Source organism: Athene cunicularia (genome assembly GCF_003259725.1).
Source record: "Athene cunicularia isolate RWA chromosome 5 unlocalized genomic scaffold, athCun1 chr5_part1, whole genome shotgun sequence".
Classification (NCBI taxonomy): Eukaryota; Metazoa; Chordata; class Aves; order Strigiformes; family Strigidae; genus Athene; species Athene cunicularia.
The window spans coordinates 9,156,994-9,184,190 of record NW_020799101.1 but is presented as its reverse complement, the minus strand read 5'-3'; the positions used below and the strand labels follow the sequence as shown (position 1 = coordinate 9,184,190).

Genomic DNA, 27,197 nt, shown 5'->3' with positions numbered 1-27,197 from the left:
GAGCCCTCTTGATATGCCCTAGTGAAATATAGGAACGTCACCATATTTCAGTTGACTATTTCCTCTTCCTCAGAAAATGGTAAATGAGAATGCACATTTGGATTCTGTGGAGCAATTTCCAGCAGACTCAATATTGTTTTAAAGACATTCTTCTCCACCAGCTGCCTGCAGGCATCAGCCTGTAGTGAGCCAACCAGAAGATAAGGAGTATCTCAAACTTGATCCTGTGTACTGGCTGCCCTGCCAGTGAGTAGGTTGGGGGTGCACAAAAAGTTGGAAGGGGACACAGCTGAGACAGCTGACCCCGACTGACCAGAGGGGTATTCCACATCATATGACATCTTGCTCAGGAACAGAAGTGGAGGGCAAGAAAGAGGAAGAGGGAATGATTGGAGTTACAGCATCTGTCTTCCCAAGTAACCATTATGTGTGATAAAGCCCTATGTTCCTGGAAATGCCTAAACTGCCTGTAGAGGGGATGTTGTTTTGGTAGCATGCATGGCTTTTGCTATACCAGTTAAACTGCCTTAATCTCAACTCACAAGTTTTGGCATTTTTACCCTTCTGATTCTCTTCCCCATCCCACTGTGGGGAGAGTGAGCAAGTGACTATGTGGTGCTAGCTGCTGGCCAGTGTCAAACCACGTCTTGGTATCACCTCTACACGCAAGCTGTACACACAACTGGCTTGAATATGATGGCACAGTGAGCTTGATCTCACATTCAGGCACAGCTAGTAAAAGCAGTGCCAGTGGAGCCATACACACTCTGTAGCCAGCACAGAGCCTATTTACTATAGTTTTGTGGGACAAATGAGTTTCAAATGCAAACATTTTTTAAAAATGTTTCATCAGCTCGCATTGATGAAATTTATATGCACTAATTTATACAAAAACTACAATGTGCATAGAATAGTCCATCCTAAATAGCTTATTGTTAGCATAAAACCCCACAGAACACTGACATGATCAAGACCAGTATTACTATGGCTACATTAGTATATATGTTTATTAGTATAGATGTATATATAATATATCACTATATTAGTAATCAGAAAGCACTGATGGGCATCTCACATGTTGGGTGCCCTATAAGTCACCTGTCAATTTCTGACACTTACCTCTTGCCAATAGACTCAAATATGTCAAGATATTTTGACTATTCTAATTAAATATTTACTTATGACATAAGAAATATTTTTCTTACTTGAGGTATATATGAAGAATCCTTTGGCTCATCTTCTGCTTCTTTATCTCCACATTTGGCCTCCCGGTTTGCTGTACAAAAAAGACAGCACTGCTTGTATTATAACAGCATTTTAAGCGGATAAATAAAAATTACATTGTGGGAAAGAATCCTTGAGAAAGGTTTACTAACTTGTCATTGCTATTGGTAAGCAAGCATTCTGACTGTAGTTTTCATAATAACCTGCTATGCTATGTCCTCTCTTTCTGCCACTTACTCGCTATCGTTAAAGCAGTGCTTAGGCTGAGTCATGTGGTTTGGTATGTTCTTCAAACCTAGCTATTGTTCCCTGAGAGTGCTATGTTTATCTAATCCAGCTATTGCCCTCAGAGTGCTAATACTAGTCAATAGAAACCATGTGGAAACAATATAAAAAGCACATCCATATGACACTGATGAAGTGTATCTTAAGGACCTGAGCAAAAGCCGGGATGAGAAATGAGAAGAATGTTATCAGACTTTCTGCTCTGAGCTTCAGACTGTGCAACATTTCAGGCACTGTGGGTTTGTTAAGAGCCTGTGTTTCAGGACACATACTTAGGATCTCATGTATAAAAAAAAACAAAAACAAAAACCACTATCATTTTTGACATGCATCTAAATTGGCAGTATAATTAGAAAAAAATGTTTCTAAACTAAAGTTCAGTGCCTTGTGATTTCAAAAACTATAGGTGTATTTGTAACTACCCTGTTTTGTTTCTGTAAGCGTTCTGTATGTATTCCTCAAATTAATTTTCATCTTTAATAATCTGATGCTTCAAGATTCCTAAATTACTGAGTTTATTATCTCCTTTTTCTGTACATTTCCTCATGCCTTCTGGGCAAATTTCCAGACTGGATTTCATTTTACCCAAGTAATTTGAGACTAGAGCATGGATTTACAAGAGATGCTGGAAGGTTCCTTTCATTAGCAATGGTCAGCACAGAAAGAATCCCACATTACTGAGCAGTTCAGTCAATTAAATTAGGACACTGCCTGTCTGCTACACTGGAAAAGGAATACAAATGGTGGCCCACTTAGTACCAGAATGAAAATTTGGCCCCTAGAATTTTCTCTTTTGTAATTATGTGATCCAGCATACAGTAACAGCACACTCTATCAAAAAAATTATAGCGGTACTTTACCTATTACTGCATTTTCACTCTCAAACTGTTGATTGGAAGTTGTCTGCTTTGGAGGAATTGCCAGTCTAAAAGACAAAAATCACTGTTTCTCTAAATATGGATTATTTACATAAACCTTAATCACAAGAATTTAAAATCCTATATTTAAGAAAAGTTACCTGAATTGCATTTGGTTTTGTAAGCGTTTTATTGATGGAACTTGGGCAATTTGTGAGTTATTAGTCCCTGCAGTGTCAATAAGCATCTACAACATAGCAAAAAATTCAAATGAGACAGCATATGAAATTGTCACTTCAACAAGATCACTGACTGTGGAAATCCCTTCTTTTAACCACTCTTTAGGGGTAAGGCAACATAAAAACTTTTTTGTTTTTCTTTACCTACATTTTAACAGCATAATACCCAAAACCACTTCTACAATTTTTTATGGTCTCCTTCACAGCACTGATAACTATATGTGAATAATTAACTTTTCTGTTGCACAAACAACATTACATAATTTACAAACTTCATCCAGGTTTTCTACTACTGCATCCAGGTTGCTTGAGAACACAGAAGGGGCTGGAGCCAGGCCTGTCTGCACCTCCAAAGGCCAAAGTGAGTATATACATCAGTATGTCTCCTGTGGGGATTGAAAAACTGCAGAAAACATGCATATACTCCCACTCACAGATTTTCATCAGATCAGAAGCCCTAACTCTTTCATGTAGCATGTATTTGTGTCTTAAGGGCAGAGTGGCACTAGGAATCTATGCCTCAGCATCAGATTACACATTTCACAGTTCAGTTTCTAGTTCTGTTTTGTTTTCAATTTGCAAAATGTATCAAATTGAATTCAGCTCGGGATGGGGGTAAAAGGGTTGGTTATGCAGAATCTGTCTGCCATTCAGTTCCTGTAGTTTACATCAAGCCTTTTCTGAAGCATAGCAACCTTCTTTCTTCCAATCTATTTTTCCTCAGACTATCTTCTTTCCCTTGCTGTCATCACCCTTTCTTAAAGTTCCCTTAACCTTGACTTACTGCTTCCCACTATTCTCTAAATGCAATTCTAGGTCCAGATTCCCACCCTCATCTCTGGATTACCCTGGCAACAGCCCTTCCATCATCCTCATCATGTCCAACTCCCTCAGCCAGTCACAAATCAGAATTGCTTGATGTTTCTTCTGGTCTTGTTCCACTTGGTCTACCTATCGCCCTTCATGTTGTCTTATCAAGGCTTCTTCTACCACAGGCTCCACTCCAAACCATTTAGTGATTCACTCACTTCATCCTTCAGTTCCTTCTAAATTCTTAAAATTACAACGGGGTCTGTTAATTTTTTACTTGACAGTTTTGGTTGTTCATTAAAATTTGGTTTTAAATAGATCCAGTGAGGTGTCCCTTATAAAAAAAGGGTTTGCTATAGAAACTTCCGCACAGCAAACAGTTACAAACTATTTTATTTCATCTGCCATGGCCTTATCTGAGTACTCCTTTTATACTTTAAAAATCTACTGGTCCTATGAATGCTCTTGCACTTCATGAAATTTTATTAGTGGTTGTAGTAACTGTGCAAGTTGTTCCTCCAACTTATTTCTGGATTGGTTTATTGTGTATATATATTTAAGATATTAAGCTGCAATACCCTTCACCTTTTCAAAAAAGTGCCATATAAACTCATTTATGGGTGAGAGATGGAAAATGTAGCTGTGGACTCCTCAAGTGTACAAAGCAATTCCTCTCAGCCCAGATTTTTGTTTCCGGTTAAACCTCAGAACTGAGTTGTTAACATCAGGCAGTCTTGTATAGCGTCCTGCACATGTAGTCTTTTATGAAATCTTTAATTATGGAGTAGATGGCTGAAGATTAATCAGTAATAGAAGATCATGTTCCTCCTCTGGAATTCCAAAAATTTGCTATACAAAGGTTATTCTAAATTTTTAAAACTATTATACAAGATTAAATTAATTTAATTAATTAAATCGATGGTCCACCTCAAGCTTGGCATTAAAATGCTTACTATGACTACCAGTTGCATTTTGTAAGAACATACATATTTTCAGTTGAATTAGAAATGGCACCAAAGAAAGATTCTGATTACCAGGTAAGAGCAGATTAGCATCCTGGTTACAGTGTTAACAAGTTTTATGTAAAATATAGTAGTACTAGGTATATTTGAAGTGTTTTAAATTTAAACAACTACATAAAACAGATTATATACTCATCTCACATTTTTATCAGTGGGAGAGCTGCATAACTGTGAATTTTCTGCAAGGCTGGAGGAACTGCTAGTGGCCACTGAAAGTTCCACAGTTTTTTCTTTTTCTTCTCTCCCTAAATTAACAAATATTACTTAATATTGTTAATAAGATTAAGTATCCAAAGCATGGTACTGTTAAACTGAACTTGGGAACAAAGTTTATAAATTTTCCTGTTAATAGAAAGCTAATGAAAATTATTACAAAATATGAAAGTATCAATTTACTGCAAATAGTTGATTAATATTTACTGTATTTATGTAAACAGTACTAAAGGTATGTTTCATATTTTTCTGACACTATGCATCAGGTATAACTGTTATGTTACTTTACTTGTTGCACAGATAAGAGAGGAATCAGATACAGAAGATTTTCAGAACATAAAGACAGGTAAGTACCCTACTTCATTGAAAGCCTAGCTTCAGCTATCACAGTAGGATCAGTTCACTGGATTTGTTATCATGGTTTCCATTAATTTACACAAAAACAATCCAAGATCCTCATAGAAAGATCATTAAATGCACTGCACCTGTTTCCTTTTGTTGCACTGAGAATCTAATACTCTGTACAGACTGGACTAATTTCTGAGGAATACATGGGATACGTAATGGTTTATACTGTTGATGTTTCTCATTTAGCAAAGATGGATGTTCACTCTCTTCAAATACCCTAAAAAATAGTTGAATATTTAATTAACAGTTGCAAAAGAAAGGAAACCACAAAATATAACTGCTTCAAGTAAGTGGAGTTTTCAAGGGAGATGCATGCTGCCAGAGAGGTTCTACTTCTTTCAGCTCCAGCAGTTGATAAAAATTGAAGTTTTCTTTAAATAATATCAGAGAGAATATGACTGAAAGAAGAAGACATAAAGTAGTAATAAGCCAACCATAAGAATACTGCTGACTTATATTTGTCAGTATCAAAGAAAAGTATTAGTAGTTTGGGGTTTTACACTTTAATTAAGTAGTTCATTACTGTAGTTCTGAAATCACATTTTCACATTTAAAACCACTTTTTCTTTCTCTAAGATTGTCTGGAATACTCACACTATTCATACACAAAAGAGAAACTTCAAGTGTTTTCACTTGTGGAGTAATTATCTGTGTAGGGTAAATAGCCTTTTACAGTGTAGAAAGACAAAGGTTAGCAGACAATGAAGGGTAAAGTGGCTATTTGGCACAGGAACATTTACCATTTTCTAAAATAATGAGTTCTATTTTACTTTCTCTCTGTCATTCCTGCTTAGGCCTCTGTGGTTCTAGCTGCAACATCTGGCTTATAGCTGACTAAACAATACTATACAGAACAAATGAAGAATTGAGTCAGTCTTTTTTTCTTCTTGAAATTTACCTTAAATAAAAATAAGATAAAATGTAGGATGCAGTTCATAAGGTAGTGTGGAGTAAAATTAGCAACAGTACAGAAAAAATACCAAACTGGAAGCTCTGGTTAAGATATAGGGACCTAACAACACATTAAACTAATATATTACATGCACAGCTATGATCACACAAAACCATGAATGCACCGCAGTCAATAACTCTGATTAAAAGGACTATCTTCACCTGTAAAGTTACATATACATCTAGTGCTTTGCTGGACTAAGACCTAACAAACTATATAAACCATATGGTACCTAATACATCAATCGAAAAAAACCAGGAATAATAAAAGACTAACAAAAAAAATCTGTAATTCTTTCAGTTACAGTAATTATATTACCTGTGTCAAGAATGTGTGTACTACAGGAAACAAGATGTGCATATAGCTGGTGTATCTTTAAATTCAGATGCAGAGAGTGCAAAAACAAAGAGCAATAAAAACAGCTAAGCACAGAACCCTGGTTAAAACTGCTTCACTTTGTTCAAAATGGCTTATTTGACCACTTTACCACAACCATTCAAAAATTGAACAAGTCTGCTTTTTATCATGAGTTAGATTGTCAGAAGCCACTTTTTTACAGAACTTAGGGTGCCAAATAGTGCTTTTAAAGTTCCTAGAGTCAGTTTCCACGTGCTTCTGTAGAGCCTAGCAGACAACTCTACAATTCTAAAAACTCACTTCCCACAAAATAAAGCATTCATTTACAATGCATATCTATTCAGAAGAATGTATTGATGGCAGAGATACAAGCAGGACTCAGAAGCCCTTAAGACAGGTATTTTTTAACAAAACCTTCCAAAAGATCCTGCAGTTAAACTTTATACCTATGCAATATACCTTCTCCCTTCCCACCCCAAAAACACTATTGAAAAAACCCCATGTGCATCTTCTCTGACATAATTAATAACCACTGAAAGAAAAATCAAACTGCATACTGAAGCTCAAAATAGTCCAAATTGCAGTACCAAGTCAGATCATGTCTTCTTTCTCTACTTCATTGTTAGTAGACATCTGAGTGGATAAAAAAATCTTTATCTTGATCCATACTTAGAAATTGATAATTTTTTTTACTAAAGTGCAAAGAACAGAATAGATATCCTTAAATCAAAATCAAATCCCACTTCCTTAGCAGTAGTTTCTTCTTTGTAGCACAATGAGCCCAAATATTAATGACTTTGTCTTCACTATAGCAATCAAGTGTCTTTAATGTACATATGAAGAATGACACTTGCCACTGTGGTATCTACCAGGAGTCTCTACTGAAGCCACACTCAGTATCCTAATCAGGCACATGCCAGCAAGGCCTTTTGGAAGAACTTCTAATAACTAGCTGCCATAATAACTAGTAACTAAAAACTGCCTATGAGGTTCTGGTCAGCACAGGGTTGACTTTTCATATACATTAACATCTAGAAGGCCAGAAACAGCTTTGTAAGTATTTTTCCAATAATTATGTTACAACAACAAACCAGAATTACAGAATAATGGCATTAAGGTGTACTCAAACATTTTACAAATGTAGAGAGAATGAACATGATATATGCCAAAGCACAGTTCAAGATGTCAGCCTTTCTATGTAATAAATATAATTTCTAATTGAGAAATCAAGACCAGGCCTTCAAAAGACCTGAGTGCTATTTGGTGACTGATGACAATTCTTGATTTGGAAATTTTAACTATGACACTTGTCAGTGTAACTGGTGAACTATAAAAGCTCACTAATCAGAGAAAACAGCTGGTCTGAGAAGAGGAATCTGTGTTTTGCAGTCAGTCCAATCAATGACTAGCTAGCCAGCAGTGTTTCGAACTAAAACGTTCCAAGCCTTTTAAAAGAATGGTTACCATTGCCATCCTCGTGACCAAACAAGAACATGTATACCAGCTCCTATTCATTAACTTGCAAGTTGGTTTCTTGTCTTGTAGACCTCTAAAGCATTTCATGGGAAGTAATTTGTATATTTTTCTGCTCAGTGCTTTCATTGCTTTGTTTAGCTCTTTTCCTTGATGCTGCTGTCTTCTCTTCACCCTGGTGTGCATCAGGTCATGGAGATTCACAGTACAACTCTTTCTTCTTGATCTTGATCTTGTTCTTCTTCTTGTTCTTTTTTTTGTGGCAGAAGATGAAGATATCTCCTTTTTCCTCACAAAGCTCTCTGCTTGGTAGTAACCTTGTAGTGACTGCAGAACAGCTCACAGACTACTGCCTTTGGTACCCAAACTGCTCTTATATTTTTGTACATTGCCTTGAGTCTGAAAAGGTTTTAATCCCTATGAGTTATTATCTTAGCACATTTTCTGTGTTTTTTTCACAGTATTTATTATCACAGATTAATAATACACCTAATTTTAACATCAGTAGTTACTTAATCAAACACTTCTATGCTTTCTAGTGAAGACTTTCCTTAATACATTAATGCCAAATAGGGATTTTTAAAAACAATTTTTATGCCATTTTCTACTAGCCTTTATATCAAGGATATCTTTAACATAAATAAGTTTTAAATTTACTCTAGGAAAAATGTATCAATTAATAATCAGGTTATGGTCTGATACCATATATCACATCAATGCACACATGGAGGTTAAAAGGCAATGTGAGTTAGGATAGTGTAAAATGTTTACAACATCTTGTAACCATAATGCAAGCCATACAATTATTGCTTCAGTAAGAGCACCAAAAAGATCTACTTGTGTGCAATCAAGACACAGCATCAAGTGGAGGTACAAGCACCTGAAGACTCCATGACACTGAAGTTTACATACAAATGGCAGGTCTATCAATGTACCCTATAGATTCCTTTCCACAAAGAGCCTGATGGAGTGCTCCTTACTCCTCCATGTGCAGAGCATAGATCTCTGCCTTTTACAAGAGGTCTTTAATTGGCATTTTTCTTTCTGCAGACTGAACCTACATGAGTTTCACCGATAATTCAAAGGGAGTGCTTCCCATCTTGTTTTTTTTTTAACCTAGTCTTAAAATTACGTGGATTTCTTGCTTCCCTATATTTATGAGGTCTTATCAATCACAAAAAGCTTACATAAAAAGGTAGAATGGGTGTAAAGGCTTAAACCACCAAAAAAAAAGTCATCTGAATAATTCATAGGCCTGTAAGAAGGTATTAAAAACCTAAAAAGCCCCCATGGAAAGGATCTTAGGAATGATTAAAATGACACATTTCTATAGATATAGTCCACTGAATCCCTATTTAAAGCCCTAAAAAGCTTCTTTTTCAAGCACACCATAAAGTAAAATCACTTGGACAAAGTCTTTTGGACATATTTTCAGTTTAAAATGGATTTTGGACTAAAAGCATCAGCTCTAAGGGTAATGTTTCAATGTTCACAAGGACTCCAGATAAGTACAAGATAGTCCTGATGGTGATTTTCAGTCACTGTAATTGAGCTCCAATTAAAGTGAGTCCCAATTGTAAATGACCACTGACTAATTTACTAAGCCAGTAATCCTATGAAACTTTCATTCATGCTTGTTTTTAAGAACTAAATTAAAAGTTACATTTCTAAAGTAGTTCAGAGCTGAAGACAAAAGACATGTGGAACCCTGACTCTTTTTTCCCAAATATGCATTTAGTAGAGTTAATGTATTTTATCTCTGACTGTACAGTAACTGTAGTTGTATTCAAAACTCGTAAAACTATTCACACAGATCTATCGGCAATAGCTGTGAAGAGCAAAGGTTTCTACAAAACACTTGTGAACAGTATGTTTCCAGATACATTTAGCTTCCAAGAATCAAAATTTGATACCATCTTAACCCCAAGAAAAACTTTTAAAATTACATTATTAAATCACATGACCAGGGTTAGAAAAGCTTCCCAGTTATTATTTAGCAACAATTTGTGTTTCGTGGCAGTCTTTGTGTAAATGCTGAGATAGTACGCTGCATGAAAGCAAGGGAAAGAAATCATTTTTAAGCGTACCTTTCTTTAAACTCGTTTGGCTTCTCTAGACTTTTCTGATTTTTTCTGTCAATCATTTCAGAATTATTTTGATCTTCTGTAGTCTCTTCAAATGTCTTAAAAGATAAAGAACAAATAAAAATAAAAAAATCTTGAAAAATTATAGCTACGTGCTGCAAATGTTTTGTAAACCTGATAAACCAGTACACCGTAGTAGAGTTTTTGTAGCCAAGATGGTCTGAAGAAATAAGCAGAACAAGGTTAAACAGAGAGAATATTTTTTGTTGGGCCAACTGTAACAACTGGAATAAACACAGAAGTTTTTGAACACAGACTCTACCTATCTATTCAGAACAAGGATCTCCGTATGTGGTCTCCTTCACAGTTATAAATAAATTTACCACTGCTCTTCTTACTCTATGTTTATACAGCACATACCACATCAGGAACTTTTGTCTATGAGTGTCAAAGAATGTCACAAAACATAAATAGAAAACACCATCTGTGCACAATACTTTTCTATCAGCATAAGGCTGGCTGAAGTGGACATGGCTGACACAGCAGGAAATGGCATCCTTTATCATCTGGTCCAGAGAGGTAAAAGTCTCCAGATGTAATACTATAAAACTCACCAAATTTGTTACAATATTCACCTACTGGGCTACTCACTCTTAGAAGAGACCTTTTGCCTCCTAGCAGAGGAGTGGGTCAAAATGCTGTCTGGACAAAGTCCTCTTTCTTTTTTTTTTTTTTATTGGAAGACCATCCCTTTGGAATCAGTGCTTCTTCTAGTCAGTGGAACTGAACTCCTGTCTAAAATCAACCAGTTTTATCTCTAAGTATTATTTACCCGTATTTGTTTGAGGGAAAAATAAAAAATAATTTACATGATTCTTATTGTAAATCATGTTTAGTTAAACACATTTATACTAACAAAACCTAAAAAAACACTAGAACTTGTGAAATCTGTATACTCAAGCCCTGGGGCTCACTAAGGAACAGCCTTGCTAGATTTTGAAGTGTATTCTCTGGCCCTCTTGAGCTAGCACAAAAGTCACCGTGACACAGTGCCTTGACGGAAATGATGGTGTAAACTGAGGTCAACAGAAAGCAAGCTTTAAGAGTCTTTACATTCCATTCATGGACCCCTCTTCTCTAAGAAAACATATGTGATGCTATAGAAACATAATTACTAATACTGGAATCATCCTGTTGGTCTGTATGCTTGAAAATACACTATTTTCTTATGTTTTAGAAAATATAATGGTGGTATATATAACTACATATATAAAATGTATTTATATAGAATGAAATTAAAATAGTTACCTTTTTAAAAGAATTAATTTTAATTTCTAATTCCTCTGATTCTTTTTGTAGTTCAATGGATTCTTGTGCGGCAACTTCAGCAAGCTTTAACATTTCCTGTGTTTTTTGCCTTGAAAAAGCACTTTCATGTTATGGAACATAGACTGCAACATTATTATTTCAAGTAAGGGAACTATCAGATCCCTGACACCTCTATGCCATAAGCGCAAATGCTAGAGATGCAGAAAGCTCTGTCAAATCTACATTTCCCAGGCAAATCTTCAAATCTAAATTCAGTTAGGCTTCTCCTCCTTAGTGAAGCATTCTGATGGATATATCAAGTGAAATTTTATTTTCTTTCCTCAAAATGCTCCCAGAAACTGAAGAGTATTGTTTGACCTTCCATTTTCTCACAGATAAATGTCAATGCTGCCCCTCTAAACATAAATATATAAATAATTACTATATTTTTTAACAGAAAGTTGCAAAAGGTTAATATAAACTTTCTTGCCTGTAAATTTCATAAACACTACAAATCAAGGATACATCCTTAAAGCCCAGTCATTTAGGGATTTAAAAGGAACAGGCTCTGCAGAAATAAAATTTCATTTCAGATGATTAATTCACAAATCCAATTTTTGTTCCAAATATGAGATGAACTAATAGATCAGAAGCAATTCTCCTTACTTAGTATACACAACAGAAATAGCAGTGTAACAGACAGTAATGCCATTAAAAACAACACCAAAAAGATATAAAAAAATAAATGTAAAATATTGAGAGGCTTGTTCTGAAGTAATTTTAGGACTTTTTTAGCCCAAGAAGCCCAATAGCAAACCTCTCCCCATTTCATTCATGTGTTGGAGGAATGAATATTAGTATGTATATCTAAATTCCTGTTCAAGTCTCAGTTTGCTACAGAATTTTTTCCTAAAAATGGTGTAACAAAAAGAAGACATTTTTATTAGTTTAAGAGAAACTGTGGAAAATTAATTAGAGGTTTCTGAGCAGCACTTTAATGTGCAGTGCATTACCAATAGGGTTTACTGTAAAAGCATTGATAATAGTAGTACCCAGAACATCCAAGCAACCATCTTCTTTCAATTTATATTTTTCAAACTGTTTCAAAACTCTGTTTTGGATTTCTTCAAGCTCTTTCTTCTTTTTGTAATACTCCTGTGCAAGAGCAGTTTCTGCATATTTTTCACGGTGTTGCTTCAAAACCTCTTTATACTGGGTTATGTAATCCTGATACATTTTCCTATAAAAATACATGTCATATAATTATTTTCTCATTAAGCCATTGTTTATAAGGAAAAAAACTATTAATTTATGGCATCAGCTCAATTAGACTTGCTGCTTTCCTGAAAAAAAGTCAGATTACATTTAACATACAACTATTTGGTTATATTTTTTTATCTTCCATCTATTTTCAAGGAATACTATGCTGTATGTAACAAAGAATACACATATGATGTAAAAACCACTCAAACCTCACTGTTCAGAAAGGAATGTAGACCATTCCATATTCAAAGGCAGCCTGGCAGATGACAAATATTTTTTCCCTGTGTAATTATCATGAAATTCACTGCAAGACAAATTCGCTGTTTGTGTATATTGGCACAACTCCACCAGTTTCAGCAGAGCTGTATCAAACTTACAGTAAAAGAAAATTTGGCCTAGCATCCCGTATCTAGAGCAGCCTGATGCATCACTGGACTAAGAGCTGGCTCCAAGGGGATGCTGGATAATGTCTCTGACTCAGGGAAGACAAATACACACATTAGTTACGCTAAAACGATAGAACTATTCATGGTTAAGATTAAGAAATACTTAAATGTTTAACTGGCAAAGAGCCAGAATGCTCAGCTTCTTGTAGGCCTGCCCTCTAAATTAATGTTACATGACTATAATTTCACTGACATCATGTGAGTACATAGCTACAAATTATTAAAGTAGGTAACATCAATTAATGTTCAAGATATTTTTAAAACTTTAAATCGGCTTTTGAAAAAATTGCACTATATAAATAAACAACTACTGTAACAAGTAATATAAAGTAACTCATCATGTAAAGCTGAAAATTGATCACTATTATGTTTGGAAAGAAAAGAAAGAAAAATGCTGTTGCACAGAACAGCCATCCTCTTGTGTTAAATCAATTGCAGTGACTACACTGGAAAAGACTTTTTTTTTTCAGGTTTTCTCATTCAGGCAAGGAATTTACACTATAGATTGTTAATGACAGATCAAATATGCAACTATCTCATTGGGATGAGTCTTTTATTACACCAATAATGCTGCTAGGCATAACTTTTATTACAGGTAATTTCCAGTACAAAAAGTAGTGTCTTTTGGGAAAGCTGAATAATTAAAAATGCAAACAAGGAACTGGTTCCAGTTCTTAATGTCACACACAGATAATCTAAATATAGATCTGCAGGAAGTCTGTATTTCCCACATAAAAAAGAGTTAACTATTAATAGGTTTTTTAATTATGAATAATAACAACCAGTGCCCAGTAACTATATTTCTCTCTTCATTTGAAAGCAAAAGCTTAATAACTGCTCAAAAATAAATTCAAATGTCATTTTTTCAAATGTTGACATTCTATGCCCCTTATTCCTGAAAAAAAAGAAAAATTTAGGCATATGCAAGCTACTTAATAAGAGTTTGATGGTGAGCGTTTATGCAGACGGTACATGTTTATAAAGAGATATCACAGCTACAGACACCCATCATATATCATTAACACAGAGTAGTCATTTAACTGAGAAATAAATACAACATGAAGTTGCCTGATATTAGAATATGCCAATATAAGGTGAAGGAAATGTCACCCTCTAGGAAAAGGTTATGTGAGCAGTACAGACAGAAAACTTTAAAATATTAATTTATTAGTACACTTGTAGATAAGTCAGAAATTGTTTTATGAAACAAATTATGATGCATAATAGCAACTAATGCCAGAAACCCACATGTTTACCTGCACCATGAATAAAGCCTACCTTGAGGAACAGCTCTCACAGCTTACAAAGGTAGTATTTCCCTTTAAAGAATAAGTTTTATCTCAAACTGCTATTAATCATTTAGATGCAGCATGACTGAAAGGCAGACACTGCTGTCTGCTCACTGGCTAGCCCAGGCAATGAAAGAGAGAAAAATGTGTGTCCAAATTCGATAGTAGAAGCTTCTGCTCTTACAAAAGGAAAACAAAAGTTACAGGAACAAAAAAGTAAAATCTTAATTTTCAGATAAAACTACACTCCAGGTACTAGTTCCTGTTAAATTGACTGAAGTTCAATAAACCTGTTTAGGGGAAAGAAGTTTAGATCAATACTGTGAAACCAAGGAATTGACCCTTCCCAAACTTCTTGTATAAAATTACATTAATCTATTTATTTTTCTGCATGGGTGGTCAGGGAAATATAAGTTTCTTGATTTGCTGAATATCTGTGTACACTGTACAAAATTTCCCAGGTATGAAAGATGGAAATATTGGGTTCTATTTAATTTAATATATGCTACAAACAATAACTGAACAACAAAGAAATCTGCTGATATACAATTGCAAATAAAATTTTTAAATATAAATAATTTATTGTAGCAGATATGTTTCAAGCTTCTGAAAGTCATCTTCAAACTTTACACTCCTTTCCCAAAATTTATTTTCCACAGATTAATATTTATGGACATGTAGAGTAGAGTAGAGTAGAGTAGAGTAGAGTAGAGTAGAGTAGAGTAGAGTAGAGTAGTCCTGAGAAATTGTCATTATTTTAAATATTTTTTCTGAAGAAATTCACATCCCCCAGTTCACACAGTTAAACATAGGCTATTTAGAGTTCAGCACTGTTCACATTAAAGTCATTAGAAAAAGTTTTAATCTAATGACAATGGGAAAAGCACAACACCCACAAAACCCCTGAACATCATGTGGATAGCTATTTATTCCTCTTTCTTTCTTCATATCACTTATTTTCAGGATGAACTTCCAGTTCACAGAAGCGTTTTTATATGTTCTTGAAACCAATAATAATGAAAAAATGTGGAACACTCTTAAAACTTCCACAATAAGTGCCTAATTAAATGCAAAGTGATCTGCCCATCTTTTTAAAACATCTTCCCATCTAAAGTATATGTCCTCAGTGCCTCCAGATGCCAGGCTAAAAAGCACATTCAGCTCATAAAGTTCCAAATGTACTTGTTTTTCTTTCTAATTGAAATATTCAGAATTTGCTGAATGCACATCTTACTGTTTTGAATATATCATCAAATGCTTCAGTACAGGACTATATTTGAGAGACAGACAAATTAAATTTATTTTATGATTTATAGTCATGATGTTTCATAATTAAGCTCAGGAAAACAGATCAAACACTTTCATGTTGGAATTGAAACAAGTTATCTAAAGAAGCAATTTAAAAGTAATGCTTCTTTGGTTTGTCAGCTCAAATTAGTGAAAGCCAAAATGGCTTAATCATATGGTCATAGAAAGCCAATTTAGCCTTATTTTTCACCAAATATAGAGCTCTGAACAGGAAGAAGACAGATAAGCTACTAACTGAGTTAATTAAAGGCTATCAGGCACGCTATTTGTGCTGTCTTGGACAACTGACAAAAAAAAACACTTTCAAAACAATCAAAGTCCACATTTTAAATTACCTAAAGTTACACTCTAAATTGGTATTTAGATATCTAGATAGGTCTGCCATGATTTTTTCACCACAGGGCTAACCAACTTCTTCCCCTTCATAAGCGGATCAGTAAAGGTGAGCAGCCTCTCTAAAATGAAGATCAGTTCTACCTGAGTGTTAAATAAAACTTCAGAGGATTAACTTGGCACACTGCATTTTGAAGATTTCAGTGAAAATCTTCATGGACTGTTTTTTATTCCATGTAGGCAGCTACATTGCACAAACACTCATTTCTTTAAAATGAAGAATCTAACTAATGAAAATGAAACAACTGAAATGACACTTACGGAACAGAATTGAATTTGCAATTAATACTCACTAGAATCTTACCTGCAACCGGTCTTAAAATGGTTTTAGACGAGGCTTTCCTGATTCACTCACACTCTTTTTCAGGATCTAATACTGAATTTGCATGCTTTGTGGTTACTTTGAAGAACACACAGCAGTATACAAAAACTTGATTTGTGTATTCTGATAATCATATGCAATTCATATTCATAAATAAATAAAATAATAAAATTATGTGAATGTTTCTAATTATTATCTTACTTAGTCCATATACGAATTTAAAGGCTTAGGTTCAATTAAATGATGCTTCTGAAAAAAACATAAAACCTGTATATTTTCAAAAGAGTCTCCCCAAACCTGAATATCTGAAACCACTGAAATCACAGTATACTTGAAAATGTGTCATAATAATGGTAAAAAAATCATTCATAACTAAAACTTGTGTATGCTTTCATAAATATGCTCTGATATTTCATATTTCTGCCAAAGCTGAAACATCCATTGCTTTTATTTCTTGAGCTTTTCTTGAAATTGTAGGCAACTGAACAATATTCTGAAAAATTATAATAGGCATTTAGGAAGCAATTGTATTTGAAGAAGCCATATTTTATCCTATTCCATTAGTAACTACAAAATAACATATGACCTCATAATAATGTAAAACAAAAATGCTTTTAATTATTCACTTATATTATCCTGAAAAGTTTACAGCAACTTTTTGATGCAGACTGCACTACCTTTGCTAAGACAGGTTAATAGGTACTACTGCCAGAAACCTCATCTCACATGATGATAGATACCTCTCATTTTCTACAGCTTCTTGTAAAGCTTCAACTTCATTTTTCAAATATTCTTCATGCTTATTAAGAATTACATAGGTGGGCTTCCATCTGTGGAGAAAGTAACAAAAAAAAAAAAAAAGGTCATGGAAGTGGTCTTTCCTAATAAAAAGGCATTCAGAAATGAAGATATCAAGTTACTTTAGCTAGCTTAAAACAACAAATAATTTACTTGATGTTTTGAAAGTCAAAACATAAACAGGTTTAGTATAAAAAGCTTTTACACGCATACATTTATTTTCTTAAGATTTTAAAGCTGCAAATTCAAGAATATACATATATAGGATTATTAACAAAGATTATAAAGAACTTTTTAAGAAATAGAGTGAGCTTCACAAATTTTTGAAGCCTAAGGCTAAGCAAATAGGCATCTAAATTCACATATTAGGCACTCAGAACAGCATCATCAGTAAATCCTTTAGATATGTATGATTTTCTTGAAGGTGCATCCAGTTTCAGTCTCATCAGTGCCACCAGCACCTGTCTCATACCTAAATGCACGCAGCAGTGACAAACTCAGAATTTCCTCCATTTGACGAGCAACTCCTGCTCAGAAAACAGACAGAAAGAGATTGCTATCTTTCAGTACAATAGCCCAGACACTGGGAGCACTGGCCTGGCAGTCTGAAGTCACAGGTCTACATACCACCTCTCACTGACTACATCTGACCTCACATTCTGCCCCTACAGGAACACACCAGCTAATAGTTAATAATAATTAACAGCAGATGAGAACTGAACTTCAGTTGCTGTCAAGTAACATTCTTTTCCACCTCTAAGTCATCATCCACACATATTTCCATATTACATGCAGTTGGTATATCTGGCTATATAGTATGCCCAATGTCCACACTGTTAAATGCACCCATTCCAGAAACCTGTCTCTCACACAAAAGGTGCTGAGCAGCTGGTACCCAGCTCATAACTGGATTCCTCTAGAGCAAACTGATGGGTCCACATTCTGTGATACTTAGCCTGGATCTCCTCTCATGTGGCTCCCCTACAGCTCTGAAATACAATTAATCCATTATTTGTTGTTTACATTTCAGAAGCTTCCTATAATTTAAGAGCTATGATGCAGCCCACCAAAGTGATTTTCTTGCAGCAGGATGCTGTAGATTGAACTGAAGGCACAGCTACTTCAGGAAATACATGAAGGATTTACAACTAATAAACTAATAGTACTTTCTCAACATCCAGGTATTTGAGATGCCTCTTCCTTGGATGGGAACTCTATAAAAACAGGCAGAAAAATTTTCTGGTTCAAGTGAAATTCAGACGTGACCTTTAAGAAGAAAGCATCCTGTCTGAAAAATGATGGTGTAAGGAGCATAAGCCATCCAGGCCTGGAGGTCTCCCGCCCACCCTTCTGAGGTAACAGCTATCAGAAAAGACATTTTCACAGAAACTAGTAACTGAACAGATGGCCAGGATGTTGCTCAGTTAAAGATGGTAAGAAACAAATTCAGAAACTTCCAGTGCATGGAGCCTCCGAACAGTGAGTAATACCTTAATAAAGCTTAACAGACACCAGTGTTGTGAGGTGAGGGAAAGAACAAAAAAATTACTGAAGTCTGCTGAGCTAAATAGTTGATGTGCTACTGACAAACACTGCTCATTCAGAGAGAATAACCTCTGTAATGACAGGTTGTCAGCAGGCAACTTCTGAGATGCTGGGAGCTGAGGTTCAAATGATGACCAAACCATCTGAACAGACTGGGCTAGAGTAGGACAGAGATCCTATTTCCAATTTAAAACATCACATACTCCCTCCAAGGAAACCTTCTATGGAAAAAATTAGCACACCCTCTTTCTAGTCAAGGCTTAAAGTGATCAATAAATTGGGCATTCGTCCAGAATGCAAGCTACCCTAAGGCAACACAGACATCTACAATGAAGTTTGAGTAGAACTATCTGTCCTAGGAGATGTACACACAAACCCCAATTTTAGGAACACATACACAGATATTATCAAACACTGAAGAAATAGAATGAAAAGTCCATAAGGACTGAAGAGACTAAGTGAATCTGGAACAGCAGAGATACAGTTACATTTAAATAATTACCTCACCGAGGAGGAGGGGAGAAATGACAATACAGAACAAGGCTTCAATTGAACAAGGCAAGTAATTCATTACTGGACAGGTGAGAGCAACTGAGGATGTATGGTTCTCTTTGCACTATGTATTCATGAGTAGGGTAAGCAGAGGGCATTTCTGGATGTGAGTATGCCTCGTGGTTCAAAACTGGAGAGTTTGTAGCATGCAGTCTCATGAAGTATGAATGTGCATTTGGACAATCACTCCAAAGGTGGAATAAAATAGAGGCTTTAGTAACAGCTAACTTAATGCAATTTCCATCAAGGAAATAAATAAAGAACAAAGACCTGACAATTAATTTTCTGAACTGAAGTCCAATAACCTTGAACAAAAAATAATGTGCTCCAGGCGGTGAAACAACACAACATATAATCAACATTTATAACAGCAGTAAAGTTTGTCAACAAAAAAGCTGAATGAGAAACTGCAGCATCCATTCAGGATATTTAGCACTATTGGCACAAATTCTTTGACACCACTGATGATTAAAACTGTAATTACAAAATGGTACTTCACCATATCTATTTCAAATTCAAAAGAAAGCTGAATTTTAAAGGGTCATATTTTTTAAAAAGTAGAAACCAACATACATATATATTCATATAAAAATGTACTGGCACACAAACACTGTGATCTTCTACACACAAAACTCTATGCCTTTCTTTGGAGGAAGAAAAACAAGCAATGAAAAAGTCATAGAGCTTTTAATAATCAATGTACAAACCATGTTGTGCGTTACATTTTGTGTTCGCATCTATTCTGTGGGCATGCAAAAAATGCGTAGTACAAGAATACTGTTTTGAAAACACAACAAGGTATACAAGATTCAAATAGCTCCTCTACTAGTTTGCTAAAGGCATCACTGCTTCACAGAAGTTCTTGGTAGCTATCACATTTATTTGTACTTCCTTTCGTCAGCTAGGGTATAAAAAGTCTTTATCCACGCTAATCTGAAAGCAATAAAAATACCCTGTAGTTTAATTAGTAGGACAAGACAACAACTTCTTTTCCAAATTGGCAACATTCTGAGTTCATCTGGTTTGTTGTTTTGGTTTTTTTTTTTTTATTTCCATAAAATCTCACCATCCTTAAACCCAAATTTAAAAAATAGAAGAGAAACAATAATATTGGAATAGCAGTATTTCACCACTTCTTACTGTTCTGAGATCAACATTCCTAGTGTGAATCATTCAAGTAACTAAGTATTAGAAAAATGTCATCACTTGTCTAAAAAGATATATTTCATTTTGTACCTTCAGTTCTTTGTTACATAGATCAGTATGGATTTATTTAGAAAACACAGTAGTATCCTAACACACTTGTCTCATATATCATATTTTCTGTAGACTTGTTGAATATAACAATCCCGTATTTTGTTCCAGGTCTTCAAACATGCTTCAATATACTTACGATGCCTAGTAATCCAGACAAAAAGTTGTTTCTTTGAGAGCTCTATTGAGCATTACTGGCAATTAATCAACTATGAGGGGGATTGTGACTCCAAAGCAATATTTGAATATACAAAACCAACATTAGAATCATGTCCTGTATATATGGAGAATCAACTAGAATAAATTTTAGAAGTTTAAGATGATTCTACTATGTAAGTGCTCTAATTGTCTGATCTTATAGCTAGGGCTTGTGTCTTGTAGTTTTCAGTATGTCGTTAAATGACATTTTCAATAATTTAAGACACAGTCTCTACTCTTCTGCAAGCATTGTCCTTCTGTGAATACATGTATTCATTAATGAGTCACTTCTCATTTTCAGTCTCTTTACACTAATGCCATTAATTATTCTTTGTAGGACCTGAGCCAAAACTCATTGAATTCAATGATTAAAACTTAGATCAGATCCTGAGTTCTACCTTTAATTTTTTATTTATTTATTTGCATCATTTAACATTTTGTGACTTGTAAACAGATGTGCAATTTCAAAAGATATCTAAGAAAGTCATGTGAGTGGCTTCAGAAATTTAGAAAAGTGTTCATTTTATGGTGCATTAGAGACAAGAATTTAAGGTAAAGGAAAATCAGACTTTTCTTGTCAATGTCAAATCTTTTCCTAACTCTTTTTTATGATAAAGCTACAAATCAGCATGGTATGGCAATTGATTCAAACAGCTAACCACTACACCCACTTCATTCACTAATGATTGCATTCTTTTGTTTTCAGAAAGTTCAGAATCAACCTAGAAGTGACCTTGATGCTATCTTTACTTCTTACTCTATTCTTAGAAATACCCACATTCTCCATTCGCACCCTAAAAAAATAATTTCAAATACATGTTATAGACATTTTTAGTCCAGTACTTAGGTATAGAATTGCAAGAAAACAAAATGGATAGAATTTGCTAGCAAATCATCACTTCAACTGCCAAGGAACTAGACAGATTGTGGAGAGATGAACACTGCACAGAAAAGACAGGATTATATTATCTGGGCCAAACTCTCTGTATTGCCAATATGGATTTGCCTTTTAGCTACCCGTGCAAACACCTGAAATTTTCATTTTTAAAATTAGATATTCCATGTCATCAACGAAAAGCTCCTTGTAGCCAAATTCCTGCTTGAGCAACTTTCAATTACTAAGATCCAAAAGTGATCTGCATTTAAAACTTCCACTAATAATCTGATTTTTAAAAATTCTGTGAAGAAAACTGTGAACTGCAGCCCACTGCATTCATCAGAACAGTGTGCCTAGAAGAACAATTTTGTACTCTGCAGTAAAAATTATACCAAAATCTGATAGTAGAAGTATCTGTATCTGTATGTAGAGACAGATATGACATCTTAGGAGAGAACATGCATAAAACAAAAACTAACGTTGAAAATGTTGTGAACAAAGAACAGAAAGATGCTTCAATTTCAGGAAGCCAGATTCAGAATTAAGCAAAGAACATAATGAAGCCTTATTGTCACTGATAGTTATTAATTTTTTAGTTTAAAAAACCCCACATTTTTTAAAGCAGTATTCTTAATAATGTTCAAATTTGACAGAACTCAGGTGTATCCAAATATAGAAAAAAAATGTTTCTGTTACCTTACTACTTGAATACTTTAGCATGCAGCAAAGACAGTATCCGTGATCTCTGAAAACTGTTGATTCTAATAGAAAACTAAACCGAACTTAAGTGTAGTCTGTTTTTCTATAATTTACCTTTTGAGGGGATGGGTAATACCGCAATTTTTGTACCTGGTGATTTGCAGATTGAAAAAAATAGAAGAATACTAAAGTTTTCTTTAACATCACTCCTTTCAGAACGCATACACAAACACTTTTACACTACTTCCTCGCTGACTTTCTTAATGCCACCATAAGTTCAGGCTATATTATACTTACACATTAGAGCTCTCCTTACTACTCTGATTTTGCTTGTGCAAATCAGCAATTGCATCACTGCTGTTATTTATATTTTCCTGCAACCTGGCGATTTCATTCTTTTTTTCTGTGATTTTTACAGTATACACTGAAATAAAAAATAAATTTAAAAGGCAGCACATGTATTTTCAACATATCCAGGAAATAAAAGGTCTACTTTCAGAATGATTAAACATTTCTTCCAAAATACTTAATCTCGATAGTGCCAGACAGCCTGCAATTAAGCAAAGCAACCACAAAGTGAGTCAAAAATTTAGGGATTTTCAACTGTGTGTACTTTAATTATCATCTAATATTGTGAGATTAACTTCAGAATAAAAAAATTCTTTGTACTGTTTCTGCATTCCAGTCTATATAAAACTGAAGCAACTTAGTGGTAGAAAGAAAAGCACTCTTAAAAGTTAGAGCTGACTTCTTTTTTTTTGCAGTCCACAGTGTCTGCAGATACTAGAAATACGCAGATACAGGGAAACTGGAGTGTAAGCCACTTTGTCCTTGGTAATGCTTGCAACAGGGGAGACTGATTGAAGTACAAAAGTTGCTTGAGATAAAGGTCTCTTTTAAGCATTTGTTTTCTTTTAGAAAAGTCCAGAAACACTTTTTTTTTTTTTTTTTAATGGGAAAGCTGACTACAAGAAGAGAAAAATAAAAACATCACTAAAGGTATATAAGCAAATTATTACTACAAACAGAAACAAACAAACTATAATAAAAAGAGAATTTACTCAAAATGGGAATGTGTAATGTATGATAAATTAATACAGGAGACAGGTTAATTGAAGCACACCGTAACAACAAATTCTCAAGTAGGATGGTATTTGCATAGATTCTTAAGGCAGATTCTTAATTCTGCCTTTTCTAACAGCAGACAGCTGATACATTTTCTGAATAAGTGGTTAGTAGAAAATCCATATTGTTGAACATGATCAGTGTTCTCTTTCACAAGTAAAAGCTGAGAGAGCTTTCGTGCATGCTCAAGTTGCAATACAATGAGCACAACTAGGTGCACATTTTTTCCACTGTGCTCTTCTTATTTTTTTCATACAAGGTTTCAGACTTATTAGTGCCAAATTATGCCTTGCCATCTCTACATTTCTGATGTGATATATGCCAAGGTTGGTGGCCCTATACAGAAGTCAGTCACAGACATCCTGCCCTTCTCATATACTTATCCGGGAAAGGCATCTTAGTTATGTGAGATGTGTCTTGAGTTGTTTGAATTACTGCTCTAGAACTTCAGGTCGTCCTGAAGTTTGGGTCTGGCTTTGCAGTACTTGCTCTATATTCACTTTCAAGGCCAACTGCATTTATACCAGAAAAAAAAACACTTCTCAGAGAGAAACATCAGTCAGTGAAAAGGAAAAGATACTCAATGTATTTTAATATCTTGAGTTATCCTGAATATCTTCAATAGCTTAATATTTTCAATATCTTAAGTCAGTAACTTGCCTTTACTTATCATGAAGCATAACTATTGGACAACTGACATATGCTTCATTTCTGTAAAAAGAACAGGTGTATTTGGAAGTATCCTACAGATGACATCTTGAGATTTACCAAGATATAATGTAACTAGTTAAACAAAATATGTATTACATAAGCAAAGCTATAAATTTGACATTTCATTTCGTATTTTCTATAGATCAGTACTTCTGTGACAAGTGTGAGTTGTTCTACTCACCCTTTGCTTTCACAAGGACCTTGTGAATGAGAATCATCTCACCCAACTTTACAATGCAGGCACCTACTTCAGAACTGGACACCCATGGCGACAGCTACCCTCAGTGGAGACAAGGAGACATTTTTAAAGCTTATCTTTTCTAACCTACTTTAAACTCTTTCTTCAGGATAAGACAAATCACACCCTAAAAGTGCCTATTTCCCTCCACTGGTTATAAAGGGACTGTAGCCAAAAAGACTGATGAATCTCACACTAAAAGTCCAAGGTTGAGTGCTACAACTCTTCCTCTGCCAAGTAACAGATTAAATTAATTCAGTGGAACTATTTCTGGGTAAGTTTTTGAAGGATTTAACCCAAACTTTTAAAAGTCTGAGTGCTGGTTGTGAGTTCACACATATTTAGATATCTGTGAAGTGAACACACAAGAGCTATGCCATGTTAATACACAGCCTCTGGATTTTCCCTGAAGGCATGCTCATCTACCATAAGCTTGCATAAATGTTAAGATAAACCTCAACTCTAAGATTCAGTTATGTGACTGAAGAGTTAAAGTATAAATTCTAGTGTACCAGATTTAGTGTTACAGATGTTTTAATGCTAGGATGCTTCAATTTAATGTAAATAAACTTAATGAGTAAGCACTTGTTTGGACATATCAATCAAGATTATCAGAAATGTTGCCATTAAGAGGAACACCAATTAGACCAGAATTCTCTCTTTATTTCTCCTAGACTAGTTTCTCTACCATGACTGTTCTCGTGAGTGAGTGATTCCACACAGTAGCATGGTAAAAAAAAAAAAAAAAAATAGTCCAGACCTAAGTCCATAATATTATTCTGGGTCTGTAAGTCCTGGGGGGAAAGAATTTGATGTGGAATAAGACTTTCTCATTGGCTTTACTGTTTTGTACTTCAAATAAAATTACCAGCTGTTTGGGAAAAAAAAAAAAAAAAATAGACTTGAGTAGGTAGTAGCAACTGAGAGAACTTTCATTATTTTAAGAAAACAGAAAGAGAGAAGAAGCAGTGAGGCAGAGGTCCAAATCTGGAAAGAACAAAAAACATGAAGAAAGGGAGGCAAGTGGCAGATGTATTGAGCAAGCACAGCTGAACCAAAGAACTGCCAGTGACTGTGAGGAGCTACAGAGTAAGAGCAGGAAATGGCGCGGCATGAAACTGGCTGTCCATGAGACAGCTGAACAGCGTTATCTAAAAGTCGCAAGGAAAAGCAAAGTCTGCTAAGGAGAATGAACAAGTATTGATGGCAAAAGAGGAGGCAGGGTGAGAGTAGGACACGGGACAGCTTGCATTATAAGGCTTGCTTCCGCCCCTGAAACACAGAACATGTACCAGAAGTAATGAAACAAAAGCAGTGTGTTCAATGTCTAATAAACTGATAATTTATCACTACTCACGATTTATCTGTTGTTTCACATGTTCCTTAGCATAAGAAGTTTGTTCTAGCTGGAAAACTAAGAAGAAGGTTAACACTTTTTCATATATATATATACAAATATATATGAGTTGAGCTGTGAAACAAATGTGTGTTGTGCAGCATTAATTGCACACTAATTAACAAAGATTTTAACAAAATATCTAAACAGCAGTTTTACTAATTATATAGCTGTTAGCACCCCTCTCCTTAACCTCACAGCTAACAAAACATTATGTATGCAAACATCAAAACCTTAATATTATAAATTTATTTGAAGTTAGCGTAACTGTTTAAAGCAGAAAACATCGCTATATGTACTGCATTAGCAATTGTTTAAAAATATTATATAATGACCTACCAAACTTGAGCAGAAGTTCATCTAGGGTACTCAAAAGCCTGTCACTCATTGTGTAAGCTACAAAAGAAAAATGCAATTCAATGATTTACACAGTCAAAAGCTTTACTGATGCAATATACAAGTCAAAATAGCAAGACAATACCATACATGTTAAAATAAAAGGGAGAAAATAAAAAGTTTTCACTGCATTTGATTTAGTATCTAAACCACTTTAGTGGAACCGATAGCAGTAATGGACTCACTGAAAACTCTAAACCACAGTTAGGAAAAAGGAGGTATATCATTTAGGTAAAGCTTTGTCCCTGGTGCAGTTCTGTCTTTGAGAGGCTTATTGTTCTTAGACGGTATGAAGAATGCAAGGAAAGATGCTCGTGTACAAAATGTGTAGCCTCTACTCCAGCTGGTTTACTAAGCCTATCGGCTGCAATGCTGGTAATGGAAAAGCTACTTATCCATTCTGTACACTCCTCACATAGTAATTGCAAATTACATTTAGATCAGAAGATATATGCGTAAGTGTGATTAAAGACAGAACTCTTATACAATGGAAAACAGATTATTACAAATTCATTATTCTGTTTGTATAGTGCTGCTACATGCAGAATTCAGTTACAGGTTTTTAAACAGTTTCAGAGTTATGCAGTCTTCTAAAAAGGATGCTATCACTATTTTATCAGAACGTACTGAATACAGCTAGTTAGCTCAGATATGCTTAACATTAAGCAAAGTTATCCGGTGCTTAAATGTCCCACAATGGCTTCCCCGTACTCTTAGTACCGTGTAAGAAGTAAAGCCACAACAAATTGGAGATGAGGATGAGATCCTAATCCGGGATAAAATGGAATAGAAAACAACTGCAGAATTGAACTAAAGTGGCATTAAGGCTATGTACTGTAGCACTGAGGCTGTGGAAACGGGAGGGGGTGGGGGGAGCATTTAAAATGCTGGATGTTTGACAGAAATGAATTTGTCTAACCGTTAAGTGAGGATCAGAACACCTAATCCAAGTGACTGGATTAGTACAGGCTGTGATGAAAACTCTGAGAAAGAGATAATAGTTTTACTAAATGTATTTAAAAGCTCGGAACCCTGGTTCCTGGTGCCTGGAAACAGTTAATATAACAAACAAAACACTTTCTGAAGATACTAAGAAATACTACCTCAAGACACGGGACCATGCAGAATATTTTTGCTTTTACACGATGTGAAAAC

The 27,197-nt window shown here is 34.8% G+C and overlaps 1 protein-coding gene across 1 annotated transcript in view; it reads right to left on the bottom strand.

The window, feature by feature from the left end:
- Positions 1 to 26,037, bottom strand: part of C5H14orf39 (chromosome 5 C14orf39 homolog) — a 29,989-nt gene extending 3,952 nt beyond the window's left edge. Inside the window, exons 1-13 of the mRNA XM_026849223.1 lie at positions 25,986 to 26,037; positions 25,608 to 25,664; positions 22,474 to 22,600; positions 16,994 to 17,083; positions 12,285 to 12,472; positions 11,758 to 11,800; positions 11,233 to 11,353; positions 9,928 to 10,022; positions 5,136 to 5,275; positions 4,579 to 4,682; positions 2,528 to 2,613; positions 2,370 to 2,434; positions 1,206 to 1,276 (exon numbers count right to left, since the gene is read on the bottom strand). Of these exons, the coding sequence (XP_026705024.1) occupies positions 1,206 to 1,276; positions 2,370 to 2,434; positions 2,528 to 2,613; positions 4,579 to 4,682; positions 5,136 to 5,275; positions 9,928 to 10,022; positions 11,233 to 11,353; positions 11,758 to 11,800; positions 12,285 to 12,472; positions 16,994 to 17,083; positions 22,474 to 22,600; positions 25,608 to 25,664; positions 25,986 to 26,034 (1,236 nt within the window). The 5' untranslated portion in view covers positions 26,035 to 26,037. The remainder of the gene's footprint in view (positions 1 to 1,205; positions 1,277 to 2,369; positions 2,435 to 2,527; positions 2,614 to 4,578; positions 4,683 to 5,135; positions 5,276 to 9,927; positions 10,023 to 11,232; positions 11,354 to 11,757; positions 11,801 to 12,284; positions 12,473 to 16,993; positions 17,084 to 22,473; positions 22,601 to 25,607; positions 25,665 to 25,985) is intronic.
- Between the last annotated feature and the right edge of the window lie 1,160 nt (positions 26,038 to 27,197).